General features: G+C 39.2%; 1 protein-coding gene across 4 annotated transcripts; it reads right to left on the reverse strand.

Moving 5' to 3' along the window:
• Positions 1-273: 273 nt before the first annotated feature.
• On the reverse strand, positions 274-21,303 carry septin6 (septin 6). Of its 4 annotated transcripts, none has more exons than XR_010013495.1 (11): positions 21,158-21,302; positions 18,120-18,234; positions 15,988-16,183; positions 15,577-15,763; positions 14,832-14,993; positions 14,338-14,434; positions 13,049-13,217; positions 12,793-12,925; positions 11,041-11,231; positions 9,206-9,263; positions 6,191-6,971 (listed from the first exon to the last, which is right to left on the reverse strand). XR_010013495.1 is itself a non-coding variant. In XM_063000503.1 (11 exons), exons 1-10 carry the CDS (start codon positions 21,200-21,202, stop codon positions 8,962-8,964), a joined length of 1,299 nt encoding a protein of 432 aa, XP_062856573.1. In that variant the 5' UTR covers positions 21,203-21,300; the 3' UTR covers positions 6,191-6,971; positions 8,918-8,961. The 4 variants fall into 4 exon arrangements, 3 of the variants coding, with proteins under 3 accessions (XP_062856572.1, XP_062856571.1, XP_062856573.1); XM_063000503.1 differs by lacking the exon at positions 9,206-9,263 and adding an exon at positions 8,918-8,965 and having other exon boundaries at positions 21,158-21,300; XM_063000502.1 differs by lacking the exons at positions 6,191-6,971; positions 9,206-9,263 and adding an exon at positions 274-2,611.
• Positions 21,304-23,135: the final 1,832 nt, after the last annotated feature.

The following is a 23,135-nucleotide window of genomic DNA, read 5'->3' on the forward strand; positions in this document are numbered from 1 at the left end:
TAATAAACAAACAAACAAAAAACGGTTGCTAATCTAAATAAGCAGTTGTTTTTTAATAAAAGAAAATTACTGTAATAAATCTAAAGGTAATTAAGGTTGAAAGGTATGATATGAATGCATAGCCTATGCGATGGCAGTTCTTCTCAACATACACTCACTTACATTTATACTCACACCTAAAAACAGTTGTACATTCTCCTCCAGACATGTTTTGTGACAAGAATTCACTGGATGACCCAGAAGATAAATAAAGAAATGACAGACTCACTAATGCACTGTTTTAATATTTTATTAAAAATGTACACCAATGAAATTTCATCACAAGTAAATATTCCACATTTTTGTTACAACAGGCGACGGAGGAAATTGTGGAAGATGCTAGAAAAATGACCCGATAAGGCAAGCAGAAGGATGGAAACTGTCACCTAGCAACAGCATAATAGATCATTAACACACCATCTTTAAAATACACAAAATAGATTATAAATTATATTTATGTAGGGCTCTCCTGTATTTAACCCTTTCAAACAAAGCTGCCAAAACAACAGTTATATAAATATATATGTACCTGGAATAAATACACAAGTGAAGCCTAAAAAAAGCATAAAAGTATGACTTGAATGTGTTTTACATGGTATTTAGAACATTGTCTTTACACCCCAAACCTAGTCTTTAAAGTTCATTAAGACAGGACAATCGCTTGCAATTGCATCTTGTCCAGACTTGAATAACTGGACATTTTAAAGAGTAAGTTCTGTAACTGGTTCTGTAGATTATTTATACCTATACATTTTGGGTTCAAAGTTACATACATTAGCAGAAGACCTATAGGTCTGGGAGGGCTTTAATCATTTCTGCACCTTTTATTTTCTATGACGAAATAGTTTAAACAAATGCCCACCAACACTGAGAGCCAGGTTCCAATCTCAGTGGTGCTATCAGCCAGCTGGGTGTCATGTTATGGAGGTGTGGTCTTGATGGCCAAAGCCCTATGATGTATTGGCGCCCTGTCCAAAGTGTGTTCATGACTTGCACCCAATGATTCCAGATAGAACTGGATTAACTAAAGCAGTTGATGAGAATAAATCAAAAAGCATGACCTCCTAACTCATTGCTAGTGTTTATGATTAAGCAAATAAATCAGGTCTGACTAGAATAAGATGAGCTGCTGGAAGATGAGTTATGTGCTAGACAAATTCTTTTAGCATAGCTTGACAGTTTGGGCTGTTCCATGTACTTTTGAACTTAAGTAACTACTAACTTTTAGGCCACTCAGGTGGCGCACCAGAGCTGAGAAAGAGTGCGGACCAGGGTGCGTCTCTCTGTACACAAGGCTGATCCGCATATATGCACTCGCCTAGTGTGGGTGACGAAATGCATACGGCTGCTGCCCACGTGTCGAAGGGGGTGTGGGTTAGCTTCGTTCTCCTCAAATCAGAGCTGGGGCCGGCGTGTGTGTACATTTTTGGCCTACCATATTCTTTAGAAATCTTAGAACTCAAATTCCTAGATTTTTGTTTCTTCCTGAAGGAGCATGTGGATGAAGAAGTGTGTGGTCATCATTTAGTCACATAAAAAAAAAACAGGTGCGGAAATCATAATAATCCCAAAACAACCCTTAAGGACATGTACCTCACAAGTGATGTACTTTTTTTTTTTTACTTCAACTGCAGCTCACAGGAAGTTTCCGGATTCATAAAAGAGACTCCTTCACATCTACATAAGCAAAGTATCTCCATCAACTGCTATCAGGTTGGTTGTGTTTTTGGCATATGCATGTTACCATTCTCAAGAGAAAATGCATAAATGTAAGACCCTAAGGCAATATACATGTTCAGACATAACATTATGACCACCTTCATAATAGTGTTGGCCCCCCCTTTTGCTGACAAAACAGCCCTGCAACTGTGATGCACTGTATATTCTGACACCTTTCTATCAGAACCAGCATTAACTTCTTTAGCAACTTGAGCTACATACAATAGCTCGTCTGTTGGATCGGACCACACGGGCCAGCCTTCGCTCCCCACATGCATCAAAGAGCCTTGGCCGCCCATGACCCTGTCATCAGTTTACCACTGTTCCTTCCTTGGACCAGCTGCAGTTTTCCTGCTTCTAACACATCAACTATGAGGATAAAATGTTCACTCGCTGCTTAATATATCTCCCCACTAACAGGTGCCGTGATAAAGAGATCATCAGTGTTATTCACTTCACCTGTTAGTGCTCATAATGTTATGCCTGATCAGTGTATATGGTTCATTTATTAATCTGAAGTCTTCAGGAGCAAAGAATTATGATTTTTTTTTACTACCAGAACTTTGTTCCAGTATCTACCCAACATCTGTAACAATATTACTATGGAGCTGCACTGCGTGCTGTAATTAGAGATAAAAAAAAAAAGCTAATTCTAATTGCAAGAAATACCATGTAAAGCCCACATAACACAATACCTAACTTAGCAGACAGCGAAGATTTTAAAACGTTCAAAATAACAATAACAAGGTTGGCAGAGTTAGGCAGAGAGAGAGGAAAAGGAAATGGATGCTTAGGTCTTGTAAAAGCTGCAACCTCCTCTTCAGACAGGCGGTCAAGACAGATTTAAAAGAAGCTAGAAGAAAACAGAAAGGAACAGAAATGCAAGTTAGAGAAGAAGTCAAGCAGCCAGGAAGCATATTAGCCACCACAGAGAAGCAAGGCTTGAACAATTGAATGGAAAATAAAAATCCCATGACGAAAAGCATGAAATATTTGATGCATATTTGATGTGAACAAACAGCTTTGTGTTCACTGTATATACAAGCACAGGTCCAAACACAGAAACACAAATTTCAGCTGCTAATGAATGTGTGGATATTGCAAACCTGCAAGCACCGATTCCTTCATGTTGATAAATGTTATACACCGATCAGTGTCACTCACTGTCCATTTTATCAGCTCCACTTACCATATAGAAGCACTTTGTAGTTCTACAATTACTGACTGTAGTCCATCTCTTTCTCTACATACTTTTTTAACCTGCTTTCGCCCTGTTCTTTAATGGTCAGGACCACCACAGGACCACAACAGAGTAGGTATTATTTGGGTGGTGGATCATTCTCAGCACTGCAGTGACACTGACATGGTGGTGGTGTGTTAGTGTGTGTTGTGCTGGTATGAATGGATAAGACACAGCAGCGCTGCTGGAGCTTTTTTACACCTCACTGTCACTGCTGGACTGAGAATAGTCCACCAACCAAAAATATATTTAGCCAACGGCGCCCTGTGGGCAGCGTCCTGTGACCACTGATGAAGGTCTAGAAGATGACCAACTCAAACAGCAGCAATAGATGAGAGATCGTCTCTGACTTTACATCTACAAGGTGGGCCAACTAGGTAGGAGTGTCTAATAGAGTGGACAGTGCGTGGACACGGTATTTAAAAACTCCAGCAGCGCTGCTGTGTCTTATCCGCTCATACCAGCACAACACACACGAACACACCACCACCATGTCATTGCGACTGCAGTGCTGAGAATGATCCACCACCTAAATAATACCTGCTCTGTGGTGGTCCTGACCATTCAAGAACAGGGTGAAAACAGGTTAAAAAGATATGTAGAGAAATAGATGGACTACAGTCAGTAATTGTAGAACTACAAAGTGCTTCTATATGGTAAGTGGAGCTGATAAAATGAACAGCGAGTGTAGAAACCAGGAGATGTTTTAATGATATGGCTGATCGGTGTATATTGCAGAATTCTTCATTATAAAACTGCCCATTAGTAAATACTTTAAAAGCATACAAGCTCCCTGAAGAAGTGAAACATGGTAAGAATGTTAGTCACGCAGCACTGCAAATAGTAAACCTCAAACAAAGTAAGCACAGCCGTATGCAAGTGACTAGATTTAGTAATACACAAAACACTTCGGGTCTTCAATCGAAACAAAGATGCGTTCAATAAGACACCCCGAGAACAGGGATCCACAGTCTTCCTGTGTCCTTAGGGTAGCAAAGTGAAGGCACTACTCAGTGCAGAGCCAGGGAGTACTGCAAAGGAAAGTAAAATACACACACAGCAGTGAGCATCTCCAGTGCAGAAAGCAGCATAACACGACCCACCATAAAACAAAACGATACTTCAGCACTGCTCACACCCATCCGTCCTAAGATTTAACATAGAGACACAGCTGCTGAGTGCCGTTCCTTAAAATAAATCAATAATAAAAACAATTCTGGTGAACTCACAGTTATATAGTATTTAAATGACATATTATGGGTTACATAACCATGGAAAGAAATAAAAGGATCAAATATTGACCACATTTAAAGCACAGGTTAAAGGAAAACTGTACTGAAAGATAGAAAAACACCACATTAACTTTGTAAGTAAATAAGTAGACGAGTAGATGAGTGATTATCCATGTGTCCAGTAAAAAAATTCCAATATCAACATTTTAAGTTGTACCACCCACCCTTCTGGCTGTAAGTAATAAACACTGATCAACCATAACATTAAAACCACCTCCTTGTTTCTACACTCACTGTCCATTTTATCAGCTCCACTTACCATATAGAAGCACTTTGTAGTTCTACAAAGGTGGTGGATCATTCTCAGCACTGCAGTTACACTGACATGGTGGTGGTGTGTTAGTGTGTGTTGTGCTGGTATGAGCGGATTAGACACAGCAGCGCTGCTGGAGTTTTTAAACACATCACTGTCACTACTGGACTGAGAATAGTCCGCCAACCAAAAATATCCTGCCAACAGCACCACATGGGCAGCAGCCTGTGACCACTGATGAAAATCTCAAAGATGACCACCAACTCAAACAGCAGCAATAGATGAACGATCGTCTCTGACTTTACATCTACAAGGTGGACCAACTAGTTAGGAGTGTCTAATAGAGTGGACAGTGAGTGGACACGGTATTTAAAAACTTCAGCAGCGCTGCTGTGTCTGATCCACTCATACCAGCACAACACACACTAACACACCACCACCATGTCATTGTGACTGCAGTGCTGAGAATGATCATACCACCCAAATAATACCTGCTCTGTGGTGGTCCTGACTATTGAAGAACAGAATAAAAGGAGGTTAAAAAAGTATGTAGAGAAATAGATGGACTACATTCAGTAATTGTAGAACTACAAAGTGCTTCTATAAGTGGAGCTGATAAAATGGACAGTGAGTGTAGAAACAAGGATTATGGCCGATCAGTGTAAAGTAGGCATCTAGTTCAGTTCCTTTATGGCAAAACAGTAAGAGTCTAAAAAGAACCAGCAGAAATCATTAAAAAAAAAAAAAACTGTGTTCATGTAAACACACCAAAACATTGAAAACACCTGGATGTTCAATAGAGCTTCTATAAACAGCTAAACGCACAATTTTATGTTTACATCTCGCACTAACACTGAAAGTTTATCACAACTGTGAAGCATGGTAGAAGGAGCATCATGGTTTAGGGCTGTGGCACATTTTATCAGTAAGAAAACCATGAATTCAAAATAATTAGAAGTACCATTAATCAAGTAAGACTTTAGGCTGAAAACCACCTGTTTAAGCTAGAAATCCCATAATGATCTGAAACTCCTCTGTATGGTAGCCACAGGGAAAATGATTGGGGCATAACCAATTTTAAGCCTAGCCTTGGATTCAAACCACTGGAACTAAACTATTAAATGTAACCACATAGATGTTGCCAAATTATTTAAGAGGAAGCAACACAGTAAAATTATCCCTACATGTTAAATGAATTTACATATTTGAAATGTAAACATCTTTTATTACTATTACTATAGGTGTGTTTGCTGGGTGCTCAAATGGTGTTGCAATAAAACACACTATCCCACTACTTAATCTCAGTGGTGCTACACAGCCTAGACGCGGCTAGCCTTGCCATTGTGAGGTGCACTTGTCAGTGCTCTTAGTGCTGGTCCCAAGCCCGGATAAAATAAAGAGGTTGCGTCAGGAAGAGCATCCAATTCAAATATTCTGACTTGACCAATTAATCACAAAGGTTCACTGCACCCTTACTGTAAAATGATCAACCAAATTCAGGCAATTCCATGCAACTGTACTTTGCCCACCCAACAATTAAGACCTAAGTAAAATCATACAGCATGATATTTATAAAGGGCTACAAGTATGGAGCAATATGGAATGTACAGTATGATAATCATACACAATAATTTTGCCCACAGTTGATTTTCTTTGTGAAAACGGCTCTTTATTATTTGTTTAATACATTAAATTTTTGTACACCGAGTTGTGCAAGTGCAATATTGGTCCCCTGGTAATAGTATCTAAAAATACTAAATACAGCATGTCAGAATGAATTGAGTTTTATAATCACAAAAGGCTAAAAATGCTGCCATAATAATACATAAAAAAAAGCATGCTCATGGCATATCTAAAAAACATGAAGGTTGAGCTGAAGGAATGTTCAGATAACATGCGTCAGGATAAAATGAAACCAAACACCACATGCACGACTCAGATCCTGAAGGTGTGTGATTTACTGACTCTAATCAGTTGTCATCAATTCAAATCAAAGCTGATGAGCAATTCTGGAGTGATACACACCTTCAGTATGAGCAATAAAGCCAATGATCAATATTTGGTGAATGACAAGCCATGCCAAGCTGATGCCAGTCTCATTTTAGCCTTGCCACCATAACGGTAGTCACACTTGTTAAAGTTAAAAGCCTGACTTGTCATGCAGAACAGATCAACATCAACACTGAAAAGAAACACCGGAATAAAAAAAATAATGATAAAAAAATTAACAATAAGCAAACAGAAAGCATCAAGTCAAGGATTCCATTCACATTAAAGGTCCCACTCCAGCATGGTAATGTGTGAGACTTTGAAGAGAAGGGAATAGAGGGGAAGGGGAGCGGTTGGAAGTGGCATGGTTCAGGAGCACTGAGAGGGAAGAACTCATTCACAGCTGGCTTGGGAAGCACTTTTCTACAGGAACCCTGAACTGGAAATGAGAGAGAATGAGGATTATTTTTTCTAGGACTAAATTCCAACTACATCATCTAAAGGGTCACATAAAGCAGTGTGTTAGATACTGAAAGGGGCTGTGAAATAAGTTTTAGATGGGAATGGGTGATAATCAAAAGTGTTAGGTGTTTGATGGAACAAGCAAGAACTATAACCCTAACTTTTTATTTGTTTTATTATTTTTTTTGTTTGTTTTCCAAAACCACAAACTGTGTGTCTGGCTGGTGTGATATTCGCAGAGGTGTATAACAAAATAGAACTGTTGTAAAAATCATTTCAAGTTAATTGACTTGTTATGGGCAGCACGGTGGCTCAGTGGGTAGCACTGTCGCCTCGATCCTCAGGTGGGGCGGTCCGGGTGCTTTCTGTGCAGAGTTTGCATGTTCTCCCCGTGTCTGCGTGGGTTTCCTCCGGAAGCTTCGGTTTCCTCCCACAGTCCAAAAACATGCAGTCAGGTTAATTGGAGACACTGAATTGCCCTATAGGTGAATGTGTGTCTGCTCTGTGATGGACTGTGTGCCTTGCACCCATTGAAAAGCTGGGATAGGCTCCAGCAGCCCCCCCCCCCAAACGACCCTAATTGGATAAGCGGTTAAGGAAGTGACAGTTGATGGGATGCTTGTGTGGCACAATGGTCTACTAAGCTATCCCACCAGTTTGAATATCAGCGGGGCTATAGGCCGACTGGGAGTCTACACAGACATGATTGGCTATGACTTAGGAGAGGGGGTGGACGAAGCCCTGCGCGGGATTGTGCCCTGTTCAAGGTATTCCCACCTCACGCCCAGTGTTTCCCACACCAACCTGGACCAGGATAAAGCAGCTGATGAAGATGGAAAAAAGTACCAATAACTGCCTCACTAATTAGTGAGTCAAATTAAGGTTGGGACCCATCGCTGGGTGTAGATTAACAATTAATGTTAGGCAGTTGTTATCCCTCAGTAAACAGAATACATGTACTAAAGATACATGCTTTTAGAACATATATTTTGGATTTACGAGCTTAGTAGAAGGGAATGACCCCTCCAACAGCCTGTTCTCCGCAGTGGCACTGTAACTTCTTTAATTCTGCAGTGTTTATTTTGCTTAGCTTGTTTTGTCATGAATTTATGATGCTTCAGTACTGATTGTACTGAGTAAAAGAAAACAGGAGGTTCTTGCTTCTGTTGGTTATGCTGTCTATGCTGTATACCTTCAATGAACATTACTTTAAAACATTTTAAAACAAACAATGCTTTAAATCATAAGGAATAAATAGTGCTTTAAATTGCTATTGTTGGTAAATAATATTGTACTATTTTTACAGAATTTCAAAACTCATTTCTGGTGCATGTATAAAAAGTTTGTGATTTTTAAAATATTTAACAATGAATGATTCCTTTTTGGCTGCTTCAGTATTTATGGGTTGCCACAGCGGATTATTCAACCGCATGTTTGATTTGGCATGTTTTAAACTGGTTGCCCTTTGTGATGCAACCCTCTTAAGGGTGCGCTAATATGCCCCCCTAATGGCTAGGTTAACGTAATGCCCTGTGCCTCTGTATTTATAAGCAGGCACTGCTTACAAGCTAAATGGCTCCTAGCATTGCACCATAACAAATTTTTGCTGGGTGCTCAAATGGAGCAATGGTAAAATAAGCTATTCCACCACTGCTGAGATCAAGGCTTTGAATCTCAGTGATGCAAATGGCTGGTCGAGTCTGTATGCAGACATTATTTGTCTTGTCTGAAATGGGGGTAGCCAGAGCCCTTTTTCGTTTGGGTGTTTGGCGCACAAGTGTTTCAAAGTGGAGTGACACTGACTGGGAAAAACATCTGATGAAAATGCAATTAAATATATATAGTCACTAATGTACTTTCACTAAACACACTCTTTCAATAACACACCGCCTATCAGTTAATTGTTTGTGCCTTAACCCTTACCAGCATAAGGTGTCTCATGCAGCATGCACCAAGCAGATGAGCAGTTAACTGGAAAAAAAGCATGAGAATAACATGCAGAACATGCACCACACAGCATAAACACAGCACACTATTACATCATGCCCTGCTTGGTTACTGGGGAGAACTAGATATTTGGATGTCACTAGTACTGTGATTATGAAATAAACTGAAATGTGATGAGCTTCCAAGAATAGTGGGCAGCCTGTGAGGAAACCTGTGGACTGTTTAAGAACAAGCCAGTGACAGAAAAAATATAAAAGAAAAAACCTTATTGGTGCAAGTGTCTTCCTCCTTTTTAATGCTCTGATGTGTGGGACCAAATCAGCTTGAATACACAACCATTAGTGATTACCAAAAATGACAGGAATAGTGTTTAAGTTTCTGCTACTTTTTATTCTCTATTGGGCAGAAGTGTGATCAGTGTAAAAGATTTACCTGCTGTAAAAAAAAGAAAGTTCTACTGCGTAAGCTTTACTAGAATCAGAGGTGGACAAAAATACACTAAATGTACACTAAGCAGAAGAATCATTTGACGTGAGTGCAAAAACACATGATAGACTTAACAAAGCTAAACAAATAATGAAATCGCAGCTGTAAAATATGCAAATCTCAGTTGTATTAATCTCATCACATCACATACATGATTGACATCTGAGGTGGGAATGGCTGAACAGCCTAGCCATTGGGGAGGTGCACTTTTCAGTGTGTGCATCAGAAAGGGAACTGTGCCAAATTAGGTATGCGGATGCGCTTTGGTGATCCTATATATACAAAAAAAATTGTAGGGCAGTGGTAGCTCAGTGGGAGGAGCACTGGGCTATCAATCAGAAGGTTAAAAGGTTCAAATATCAGCTGATGGGCCCAGTGAACGCTTAGTGTTTAAGGTACTGGACTGTTGATCAGAAGGTCTCAGGTTTAAGACTCACCATGACCAGGTACCACTCTTGGGTACCTGAGCAAGGCCCTTAATCCTGAATTGCTTACATTGTATATTTTCACAACTAAGTCACTTTAGATAAAAGTGTTCACTAATTGACCTTCTGACTGTTGATCAGAACATATCAGGTTCAAGACCCACCATGGCCATGGTGCCACTCTTGGTTACCTGAGCAAGGCCCTTAATCCTGAATTGCTTACATTGTATATGGTCACAACTGTAAGTCAAACATAAGGAACACACTTCAGGTGTTATTGCCTCCTATCACACCTAGGTGGGAGCATCTCATTGCAGCAAAAAAAATCCCAGCGTTCCCAATGATTTTCCATCACTGGTGAGTAATATTAATATGCACTTTGTGTTTTTAATTGCATCTAGAAAACATAAATCGTTCCAGATGCACACGCTACATTTGTCCACCTCTGATACAAGGTCTTATTCACAGTACCAATAGTACACTATAGGGTCAAAACTATGTGGACATCTGACCATGAACTTGTTGGGTATCTTTTTCCAAAATTATGGGCATTAACATGAAATTACCACCCCTTCCTGACTTTAACAGCCTTCACTGCTTTCAATAAGTTTGAAGTGTGTCAGTGGGAATTTTTGTGCATTTAGTCAAATGAGCATTTGTGAGGTCAGGTGCAAATGTTGGACAAGAAGGCCTGGCTCATAATTAATGTTCCAATTCATCCCCCGTCAAACCATATCTTTATGAAGCTCACTTTGTGCACAGGGAAATAGACATTCTGGAAAAGGAAAAGACCGTTGCAATACAATTAAATTTATGTGTGTCTAAAACATTGGATGTCAATAATCAAAAGGGTGTCCACATACTTTTGACCATATAGTGTAAGTCAAACATGAAAACAAAATTAAATAATTTGAAATGACTTTTTTTATTTGGTGTGTGCAGTCAGATGATTTTTCTTTTTGCCTATTTCTATAAATCTGACAACTAATATATTTTTATATAACAGAAATTTTTACGAGAAATAAAACTGTTATATTGTGTTCACGCAGAAAGATGCTTCTCTTTGTAATATCACTAGAGGTAAAATTTTTATGCACAATGCAGCAGGACACTTGTGCATCATATATATTTTTGGACCACACAAAGGCAAGTGACTGTAATAAAATAAAATAAACAGCCAGTACTTACTTTTTCCTCTCTTTGTCCCTCTTGAGTGTGGTGGAGCTCCCTGCTTGCTGGCCCTGAGACTGCAGGAGTTCAGCTGCTGTTTTCTTCTGCTTGAAGATGTTCAGCTCGTCATCAAGCGACTTCTTCTTGTCCTCCAGCTTCTTCTTCTCATCCTGGTGCAGCTTCTTTAGACGGTCAAACTTTTCATGCAGCTGCACATGAGAATCAGAGGATAAATGTTCTTGTGGGTATTAGCCACACCTGTACATTTTGTTTACCCCTCTATTTAAATGACCAGAACATGGACCAAACACAGAGGTGGACCATTATTCATGGAGCAATGACACGGTCATGGTAATAACATGGTAGTGTGTGTTATACTGGTAAAAGTGTATCAAGTGCAGACGCTTTCATCCAAAGCGTCTTACAGTACTGTGACAGTATATTGTCTAAGCAATTGAGGGTTAAGGGCCTTGCTCAAGGACCCAACAGTGGCAACCTGGCAGTGGTGGGGCTTGAACCTGCGACCTTTTGATTAGTAGTCCAGTACCTTAACTGCTAGACTACAACTGCCCCTATAAAATATAAAGCCAACAGTCAATCCATCGCAGGGCTTCGTCCACCCCCTTAGACATCATGCCTGACCAGCCGGCTGACATCACAGCACAGGACTTGAATCCTGGACCCTAGCAGTAGTGGGGTAGCGTAATTCACTGGTGCGCCACCCGAGCACCGAATGATACTTTAAAGTAGGGATGCATCGATACCATTTTTTCCCAACCGAGTACGAGTACAAGTACATGTATTTTTGCACTCGCCGATACCGATACCTATTTAGAATGATGCAATCTGGATCATTATGGAATAGTGTAGTTTTTAGTGTAAAATAGTGCAGTGGAACAGACATCATTGAGAAAGCTTTTGACAAGCTAACGTAAACGTTCACTAATAAACGCACGTAATTAACGCTGTGCACATCATACATGCGATGCGATTCTGCTGATTGAAATATTTACTTTAAAAAGATAATACAGTCCGATCCCATCTGAGCCGATTCTATCAGCACATACATTCGTGGTTCACCTCGGTAAATCGTAAACGACTCTGAGTCGGCTCCCGCTCTGTGGTAATAACCAGTATAATTAAGCCTGAGCTTTATAAGGTAAGCGAGTCACACAAAATGTTCTGTAGTATTTGGTGTTTATATACAACCGCAACATTCATTATAACAGTAAAAACGGAGAATTGACTGAGAAAAGAAACTTACGCTGTGCTTAAAATGAGTCGACTCCTGAATCACTTGTATCGACACTGTGAACAGAGTATTGAACACAAACACGTCCTATAACAGCGGTCGCTGCTTTTGTAACCGGTTATCTTCGCTGTTAGCTCTATTTTGAAGGTTTTTTTTTGTCAAACGGAACTAAATAACATTAAATGTGCATGTGAGCGTGGTCAGTGAGAATAATTCAATCTGTCTCCCGTGGGTGAAAAATGAATTGCTTTAGTTTTAGAAGTAAAAAAATCTCGTAATGTCACGCCCCCCCGGTCAGGCACTCGCGCCCCCCCAGACAAGTACTCGCGCCCCACAGGTTGAAAACTCCTGCGTTAACGCAGCAACCTGCACTAGGCACAAGGTATCGGATGTTTAGTATCGGAGCCTCGTTTGCGAGTACGAGTACAAGTGTATCGGGCTAATACCCGATACTAGTATCGGTACTCATGCATCTCTACTTTAAATGTACATAATTATGCTTTAAGTAACATGCTGACCTCTTTCTCAGCTTCCTTCAGCTCGGCCTCTTTTTCTTTTACCCTCTGGACAAACATCTGTCTCATCTCCTCCTCTTTCTTCTGCAGCTCACCCATGAACTCATTCCGCTTGGCCTCATAAGTCTCCTGCAGACTGAACATGATAAAAAAAGAAAAGCTTATAGTAAATGTAAGGTTGAGTTTATACTTGTCTCTGGTGCAAAACAAATAAGTGCTTGAGCCATACAGACCACTAGACATTGGAGACTCTTTTTACCTGAACGGTTTGCTATCAGGGTCTGTGTCTTTAAATCCCATCTCCTCTAACTTGCAGCGGCGGTAGAGCTCATAGTGGCGTGTGTGGGTCTGTTCCCTCAGATCTTCCATGTTTACCCTAATCAGCATCTCTCTCAGCTTCACAAAGTCACAGTGATTCTCGTTCTCCACTGTTAAACAGTAAAAAAATTAAGATTCAACAGCCAACCAAGTTTTATACTATTACATTATTAATATTTAAATATACAACGGAAAACACTAAAGTCATGACTATAGTAAAGTGCAATATTTTTTGGAAGTGCATACCGAAAGTCATTTAGGGCAGTTGTAGCCTAGCAATTAAGGTAATTGACTAGTAATCAAAAGGTCACTGGTTCAAGCCCAACCACTTCGGTGACAAATCACCAAAATGAATATTTGCGTAATGAGCAGACTGCTTACGTTAAATACAACTTTCATTCATTCTACAAAATGGGTTGCAGTTAAAAATATCAATAATTAAATTAACAACTTCTAACAGGCACAAACAGGAAATGAACTTGTACACAAACGCCCTCTTGTGGAGGCTTTACGTTACATCTTGTAAACCACAGTGGGACCAGATTGCCACTATTTTTATGAGTTAGATATATTTTGGTTTGGGTTTCGTTTTGATGAATTGTTTGTGTTGCCTGGGTCGCGGTATAAATTCTGGACAAAAAGTGTGTCGCTGACCTTGCCAGGTGTTCACATTAACACAGTTGGTCGTGCTTAAGTGAGAAAGGGGCAACGGTTGCTAACAGTCCAGGTGCATGCAAAAGTGGACTGAAGCATACCGTGGTTCTTGTAGGTGATATGGCTTTGTGTAGGAACCCAACACTGGGAGGTGATAAGAAGCAGCTGGCAACTGGGCAACTGTGTCTGATTGGGTTTGATGGTCTACAGCATTCCTTGGCGAATACGGATGTAGTGCAAGTGGCAGAGTTACATTTAAGAATTAAGAATGACTAGATAGAGTGAAAAAGGGGGAAACTGCCACAAAACTAGCATTAAAACGTTGACCATTCCGCTTGTCAGTTTATGAAACCATGGTGGTTGAGAACAGATTTCAAAAATGTTCTGTCAGGAATCAAGTCAGAAGTGCTACAGCTCTTGGCTCCTGTATCTGTATATAGAAAAAGCCGAAAATAGAGCTCATATAGAGCAGCTATTCCCTGTGTGTCAGGGTGCAAAAAAGACTGTTTGAACAGCTCTGATTCTGTTCAGTTGAGCTTAGTTTTGCATCCTCTAAAAGACATGACCAGAACTTACCCTGAACAGTTCCCCAGGGGTACTGACGTGCCTTGACCATCTTGTTCCCAATTTTTACTTCCTCTGTACTTCCCACCACAGCGAATGGTAGATGGCCCTGTACAGCACACAGACAAGTCACATGCAAATTAGAACAACTCTTACATTTAGTTTTGCATGCATTATTGTTCTTTATAGTTATATGGGTTAAAAAAAATTAGAGTGGGTATTTTTGTCTTCATTTATCAATCTTATTTACAAATTTATTATTATAATTAATATAATATAATTAATATAATAATATAAATTTATAATTACTCGATAAAGTGGTGTTATAACATGAAAAAGACTGAATAAAAGAATATAAAAACACTATAAAACAAAAACATTTGCATATTTATAAATATAAATATTAAAGAGGGTGTTAAAAAGTGAAGAGTGGCTTAAGAGTTGTGACGTTATGGATGTGGGGATGGATTGCTAAGCTCTTGAAGACAAGACCTTTATTGACTCACATTCATAGTGGAGTTAATCTCTGCCACAGTCTCATCATCAGTGGGAAACTGGTAGATCTGCACACCATTGCTGACCAGCTCACTGGTAATCTTGATCTTAAACTTGGCAAGTTCACTTTTTGAGACGGCATCCGACTTGGCAATAATGGGGATGATATTCACCTGCAGACCAAAAGGGAAAAGAAAAAAACATCCATTAAATAATTTTTGTTGACAGAGCTAATTATAAACACAAATATTTACACTATATGCAACCCTGTTGGGTGATTTAGCCACACCCATTGCTGACAGGTATATGAAAGCAGTTAAAATAAAATAAATAAATTAATATGCATCACCCTTTGAACAAGGCCCTATCCTGTCCCAGTTTTTAGGTTCCATTTGACCATACAGCACTTTTACACTGTTCTTGTACTTTATTCTTTTAAACATTGGCATATACAGACAATTAACATTCCTGACCAATAATCTACAATCTGCTTTCCTAAATCTGTACAAATCCCCTTCATCCTTTTCATTGTAATGAATGTGGTTCAGTTTAATGGGTGCAGTTATTGTTTGTCTAAATGGTTTAAGCCTACTTGTTGGCACAACTGCTGGAAAGTTTTAAGGGTTATATTCAAGACAATCAATGCAAATGAAGCTATTAAAACAAATAGCCGATGGTTGAAAACACGACCTCGATCACGACAAAATCAAACCTTGGTATGAAATGCAACTTAACAACCAATAAGACAGCACTAACCTTACTGTCCAGCTTTTTCATGGTTACTAGATCCAGGGATTTTAGGGAGTGTCCAGTGGGTGCAATAAAGTACAGGCAGGCATGGATGCGAGAGTCATGATAACTGTGCAGGGTACGTTTGATCTTCAGTTCCTCCTGCAGGTAGGCCTCAAACTGAGTGTCAATAAACTCCACAATTTGTTTGTAGCTGCAAACAGAACCAAAGTATAATAATAAAACTGAACCCGAGTTTTTTTAATGTACCTTATAGTGCTTAGAATAAACAGTTGAGTTTAGTTCAGTTGGATTTGCGTTGTTTCCAGAAGTGTTCTGGGCGTAGCAATCTGGTAACTTTAGGCTTTTAAGTATTGGGCTAGTATTGGGTTAGTCTACAATAAGTTAATTATAGCTTTAAGTCACGCTGAATCTTACCTGTCCTCTTTATTGATCTGGTCACCGAAGCCAACCGTGTTGACAATAGTTAGCTTGAGGCGGACGTTGCTCTCTTGCAGCTCATACGTACTGGACTTGAGCTGCACTCCTGGCTGGTTGTGCTGCATCGGCTCGCCTTCAAATTTGGTGTTGAACAGCGTATCCATGAGAGTGGACTTTCCCAACCCAGTCTCTCCTAAAACCCCCAAATAGATGTGTTAGGTGAATGGCATGTTTTATGGCTCTAAAATACAATGCAAAATTACAAGTTGCAACACTGACAAATTACGGTCCCAATAAAACCCCAGGTCCCAGATTTAATTCTAAAATGTTCACTTATGGTAATTATGCTTTGGGAATTAATGGTGTTCTGGACTTGGATTTAACAGTGGTTGGTAAACTATTTAGCCTAGTTCTGTAAAATGTAATTCTTTATTCTGGTATCTGGCACTGGAGTAGTCTAAAAAGCTGGATCAGTATCTGTTCTATTACCTATTCCAGTGTTTCTCAACGGCACCCTTTAAAAGTATTCAAAATCTCAAGTCACCCCAGTCTAAAATGTATTAAAAAACTTACACTCTGCATCCCTCGGACTGCTAACACACAAAAACACTACAGGGATGAGATATACTGTGTTTGCATTGCATTAAGTTTCAGAAAAATCCTCTCTTGTGCAGAGATGAGCCTGTGTTTGTTTCTGCTTTAAAACATATGCGCCATGAACCAATCAGATTTAACATCATTAAAAAAGTTTATAGTTTATTTCTCAATTATTTGTCATTATACCACTAGCACTGCTCATTGTCTACATGGTTTTTCTGTAGCTCGGTTACGGCTCTCAAACTTAAACTCAAAAGAAGCTTTATTGGCATGACAAATAAGGACATTCGTATTGCCAAAGCTCAGTTACAGAGAAATAATAAAAATAACAATAAAAAAGAACAAATATATACAAAACAGATACATGTGCAAAAATATAAAATAGAATAAAATATTAATAAAAACAGTGCAAAAAAATAACAATACAAATTATAATATTTACATTAATGAGGTAATTACCTCTCTCTCTCTCTGTGTGTGTGTGTGTGTGTGTGTGTCGCTTGCTCTCTCCGCGATATTGAAAGTGATTTGAATTTCGACAATAAACAGCTCTTATTATGACTGATTAATTCCCTCTACTGATGGAAGCGGATTGGTTGAATTACAGCCAATAAGAACTGCACAGAAATATAAATATATATTATAACGGCTCCCAGAGGCGCGACTCGGTTCCGTTTGTTCATTTTAAAGAGCCGTTCAATAGAATCGGATCGTTCGCGAACGACCCCTCATTATAGGCAACGCACGCAACCTGCGTTGACGTTGTAGCATGGGGAAAGGGGCGTGTGAGACAAATGATGTTTGAGGCGGCTAATGGTCTACATTTTCATGATGAGTTGACTTTTTTGTATTTTAAATTTATTTCATTTTCAATATCAGTAACGTCAGAATATTTTTGACGGTACCCCTGACGAAGCCAGACGGCACCCCGGTTGAGAAAGGCTGACCTATTCTATTCTTTATTATTATTGTTAAATGACCTTGACATTAGCAGTGTCACTAAATCACTGCTCTCACTAATCACGAATGACTGCCCTCTTTGAACACTAAATCAGTCACATCTGAGCCTGTCACATTGTGCAACTTAAGACCACCAACCAAAGATAACCTTTTATAATACTGTATTGCAAATTCAGGCTGATAAATGCACAGTTTAAGGCAGGTTTAACCCTGCCAATGCAGCACCTGTCCACAGAGCTTTAAACGGATCACCTGTGGATGTGCTACATTACTTTTACTTGGATTTGATCAGAGTTGTCCAAACATATGCATACAATTGTTCGAGGCAACATTGATTTGCTTGTCAGTCGAGTTGTTAATAATTGGTGACACAATATTACACATCTGTCAGTATCCACTGTAAAACCCAGCTGAACTCCAGCAGATGGAAGTAATATGAGGAACATTCTAACCACAGTACTATCTGAACTACCCGTTACATGCTATAAAAAAAACAATGGACTTGTCCAGTCAGCCCATTTACAGTAAATAGGTTTAAAGAAAATGCAGTTTCGTCTTCATGTGAAACTCACCAACACAGAGAATGTTGAAGCAGAAACCGTGATTGACAGACTTGTTGACCAACTGGTCCGGCATGCTATCAAAGCCGACATGGCCAGAAAGTGGAACGGCACGTGCGCCCTCTCCCTAAAAACACAATGATCAAGAATACATTTATTACAAATATTACAGTAGTGTAGATTTTACCCACTTATGTTTCTAAATTAGCTTTGATTTTACAGTATTTTAGCTTTTGTTTGAAATTCTGTTAAATCAAGTTACAGGTCTCCTGTAACAATGTCATATGGAGTACTAAAAGTCTGATTCTGGCCTATACTTCCGAATTCGAATTGGCTCTTATTTGACGCTTTTATCCAACGTCAAAATCAGAGCCAATTTTTATCCATCTTATATCCATCCTCCAACAACCACCTGATGTCCTCCCTCACCACATCCATAAACCTCCTGTTTGGCCTTCCTCTCCTCCTCAGCACCCTTCTCTGGATAAAACTCTCATCCTAGAGGCAATATTACATAATAGGTTTATTTCAGCTGTATGCCCTGATTGAATGGAACTTAGTCTAGGGTGTATTCCAGCCTACACCCTGTTTCAAGGTGGATAGAATTAAAAGATTCATTAAAATATATATTTTAAAAAACTTTAAAAAAAAAAAAAAGATACATTTATATATATTTACATTTATATATATATGCAAAACTCTAATCTTTGATATGCAATCATATAAGCTACATCAACAGTATGTGGAATTATTTTTCTTACAAGTAGCTCATTTAGGGTTAAATGCTGAGAAATCAGGTAGCACACATCCTCTTTCCTGTCTAACAGCAACAGTTTTAAACCACATTTAGATAACAGCATAGTGCAAAAGCAGTCACTGTTTTGACTAAACTAGCAAGCCTACAAAACAACAAGACATTTGTAGATACCACTATATATATATATATATATATATATATATATATATATATATATATATATATACTGTATGTAGAGTCCATTATATATTGAAAACTTTAGGTAACAATGAATCTGTCTCAGTCAACACTTTAATTCAGACAGGTTTGCTTCAGGTTAGGCTTGATTTCAGCACTTTCTTTGTCACTGTGTCTGCACCTGGTCTACACAACCTAACAGGAAACGTTGTGCTTGGTACAGATGTGATTAATGACAAACTATGATCTGCAGGACACCATAGCTCAGAGAAATGTGAACATCAGAGATAATGTGTTACCATGTTATTACACAGACGTTGCAAAGCAATGTACATACAAAGTATGTATGTAGAGTATGTATTTTAAGATGGTTAGTCACTTGTACAGAAAGGACCAAAAGGAGGACAGTGTTATTAATATTATCATGACAGTAGATGTCTGGTTAGCAAGTACCAGCTAAACATGGGATAAAAAGCTTTAGACAAACTGCTGACTATCCCAAACTATGACAGAGTGCTTACAAAACATATGTTTCACAGATCGCTATTAAACAGAGCTAATTTGAGCTCAGTATTCAAATAATACAGTTTAGCCCAAAGTAGTCTGCCCATCATGTCTGTCCAGCTGGTTTATTGAGGAAAGTGAAAAATCACTTTTTTATCAAACACAGTCATAGACAATTTAGTATTTCTAATTTACCTTACTTGCATGTCTTTGGACTGTGGGAGGAAAACGGAGCACCCGGAGGAAACCCACGCAGACACGGGGAGAACATGCAACCTCTACACAGAAAGGACCCGAACCACCCCATCTGGGGATCGAACCCAGGACCTTCTTGCTGTGAGGCAACAGTGCTATCCACTTAGCCACTGTGCTGCCCGACATATTATGTTATATAATATATTATATAATGTGTAATATAAAATGATCATGTACTCACTGTTATGCACACTGTGTTTTGCCAATGCAAAGAAAAATGTTTAATAATAATTAATAACTTCACGTTACTACAACTGTCATTATCTGAAACTAATTGCCTTCTCTCCTCTAAAAAGGTTTAGTGTGTGTCCATGGGAATTTGTACCTATTTAGTCAAAAGAGCATCTGTGAGGTCAAACACTTCGGTTTAATAGTTCCATTTCATTCCAAAGGTGGTTAAAGGGGTTTGACTCAGGGCTCTGTGCAGGCCAGTGGAAACTCATCAAACCGTGCTCATTTTGTGCACAAGGGGACAGTCACGCTGGACCGAAAGTGGGCCTTCCCTAAACTGTTTTCAGCTCATAACACAGTTTTTTTGATAGAATAGATTGTGGCTGAAATATCTAATCATTTGGGTGTCCACATACTCACTTAAAATAAGGGTTACTGTATTTAATATGCCAGAAACTGAAAGGCCCGGTGAATGGAATTGTTAGGAGAGGGGGGTCAACCTCTTTTTCTAAGGGTTTGAATCAGTGGCCCAGTAAACCTCGGCCTATGTTGTGTTTAAAACACTGGTGTAAAGACGACATTTGTTCTTTTTAATCCTCCTGCACACCAACTGTTTTGCGCTAGACAACGCCCATCGAGCTAACGGCGCGTAGGATGGAATAAAACTAAATAACGGTACCGAGAGCAGACATGGCCGGCTCTTCTTACTTTACAATTCAATGGCGGACGCCATTACAGAATCGATTATATGTTCCATATGTGAAAATCTATACACAACCCTGTCAGCTTAAAGCACCAGGCTAGCATTGAGGCTTATTTAAATTAGTCACATATTAGTATATATCGAAATACGGAGTCACCAACGTGTGAAAGCGACTAAAAATATCATTAATACAAGCGTCAGACATTAATAAACAAATAATTATCACGTTAAATTAGCGTAAAACACGCTAACGTTGCTAAATTGCAACCGGTGTGTGTGTGTGTGTGTGTAAACCCACAGGCTATTTATTGTGCCCTACATCAACGGATATGAGCTTTTCAAATAAAGCCAATTATTTACAAGTTTTACTCAAATAACACAGGTACCGTGATAAACATTTAGACATTTATTTCCATTTTAATACTGAATGTTTGTAGCACATTCTAAACAAAGCACCGGGTTAAAACTGAAAAGCTCACTCACCGCTTGTCGTGCTACCTCAGTGGCCGCCATGGTCCGTTCCTGCATGAAGAACCTTAACAGGAAACACCACACACAAGCGCGCGCACACACACAAGCACACACACACACACACACACACACACACACACACACACACACACACACACACACACACACACAAGCGCGCACACGCGCACACACACACACACACGCACACATACACACAAGCGCACACACTCAAACTCAAAAGAAGCTTTATTGGCATGACAAATAAGGACATTCGTATTGCCAAAGCAAGTTACAGAGAAATAATAAAAATAACAATAAGAAAGAACAAATATATACAAAACAGTTCAATGTGCAAAAATATAAAATAGAATAAAATATTAATAAAAACAGTGCAAAATAATGACAATAAAAATTATAATATTTACAGTAACGAGGTAGTAATAACGATCAGTTTGTGTGTGTGTGTGTGTGTGTGTGTGTGTGTGTGTGTGTGTGTGTGTGTATGAGACATGGTCACCCACTCTCCCTCACCTGGTGACAATTGTAGTTCTGCCATTGCTCCACTGTCCCAAGGCGTTCCCCAAGGCTCAGTGTTAGGTCCCCTTTTGTTTATTCTTTATATGCTCCCCCTTGGTGACGTCATACGTCGGCATGGTTTACATTTCCACTGCTATGCTGATGATATATAGCTTTACATCTCCTCCAAATCCATTAATACTGAGCTTCACTCCACTCTGACAAATTGCATCACTGAAATGAAATTGTGGATGAAAGCTAATTTCCTCAAATTAAACTGTGAAAAATCTGATATGATCATCGTAGGTCCTACATCCCTGGCAAAAACCACAAAAAAATTTCAAATTACCATTGATAATGACACTTTGTCTCCGTCTTCTAACATCCGAAATCTTGGTGTAATTTTTGATAGCAACCTCTCTTTTGACCTCCATGTAAATCACATCACCAAAACTGCTTTCTTTCATCTAAAAAACATAGCCCGTCTACGTCCATCACTCTCCTTTTCTTCCGCCGAAATCTTGATTCATGCTTTCATTACATCCAGAATTGATTATTGCAATAGCATCCTTTATGGAACATCTAACAAAATCCTAAAAAAACTTCAGTATATCCAGAATTCAGCTGCTCGCCTCCTTACTCATACTCGCTCCCGTAATCATATTACACCTGTTCTCCAAAAACTTCATTGGCTTCCCGTTGCTCAACGCATTCAATTCAAAATTCTTCTATTCACTCACAAAGCTCTCCATAATCAGGCCCCATCCTACCTCACCGACCTGCTCCATCAGCACATTCCCTCCCGTAGCCTTCGCTCTTCTGAGGCTAACCTACTGTCCATACCCTCTAGGACCAAGCACCGGACCTGGGGTGACAGGGCCTTTTCCATAGCTGCTCCATCTTTATGGAATGCTCTCCCCAAACACCTACGAGATTGTCCTGACCTGTCCAAATTCAAGTCACTTCTCAAAACTCATCTATTCAGAGTGGCATTTAACTTGTAACAACACGAAATAAATGCTTTTATTTTTGCTATTCTTTTTAATAGTTTTTATACTTAGATCACGACAGAAATGTGAAGTCCTAGATCCTAAAACTTGTAAAGTTTTCAGTTTCCTGATTGCATGTGAATCTGTCCTGTTTCTGTCTAATTTTAAGAAATTGTTCTATATTTGTTGTTCTCTCTCATAATTTAGCTAATTTTTAATGAACTGTCTTATGCTGCTCTCTTTGTTTTTATCTTAATTATTCTTGATGTTGATGTACTATTTTGATTTTGTACTATGATTTGTATGGTGTATGTATTTGTTTTGATTATTTGTCTTATGTAAAGCGTCTTTGAGTATCTTGAAAAGCGCTATATAAATAAAATGTATTATTATTATTAGTATAGAGTGCTGCTAGTGTGCAGCTCTCTCTGTGCTCCCCCAGTAGGTGGGGCAGTTTGTCGGGGTCTGGGAGGGAGGTAAAGTTG

This window comes from Trichomycterus rosablanca, chromosome 8 (genome assembly GCF_030014385.1).
Source record: "Trichomycterus rosablanca isolate fTriRos1 chromosome 8, fTriRos1.hap1, whole genome shotgun sequence".
Classification (NCBI taxonomy): Eukaryota; Metazoa; Chordata; class Actinopteri; order Siluriformes; family Trichomycteridae; genus Trichomycterus; species Trichomycterus rosablanca.

Excerpts from the sequence above, each read along its gene's own strand:
- septin6 (XM_063000501.1), bottom strand. The coding sequence starts at position 21,202 with ATGCAGGAACGGACCATGGCGGCCACTGAGGTAGCACGACAAGCG. Across the intron at positions 15,764-15,987 it reads CAGATCAATAAAGAGGACAG|CTACAAACAAATTGTGGAGT; the intron begins GTAAGATTCAGC and ends TTCTGTTTGCAG. Across the intron at positions 14,435-14,831 it reads AGATTAACTCCACTATGAAT|GGCCATCTACCATTCGCTGT; the intron begins GTGAGTCAATAA and ends TGTGCTGTACAG.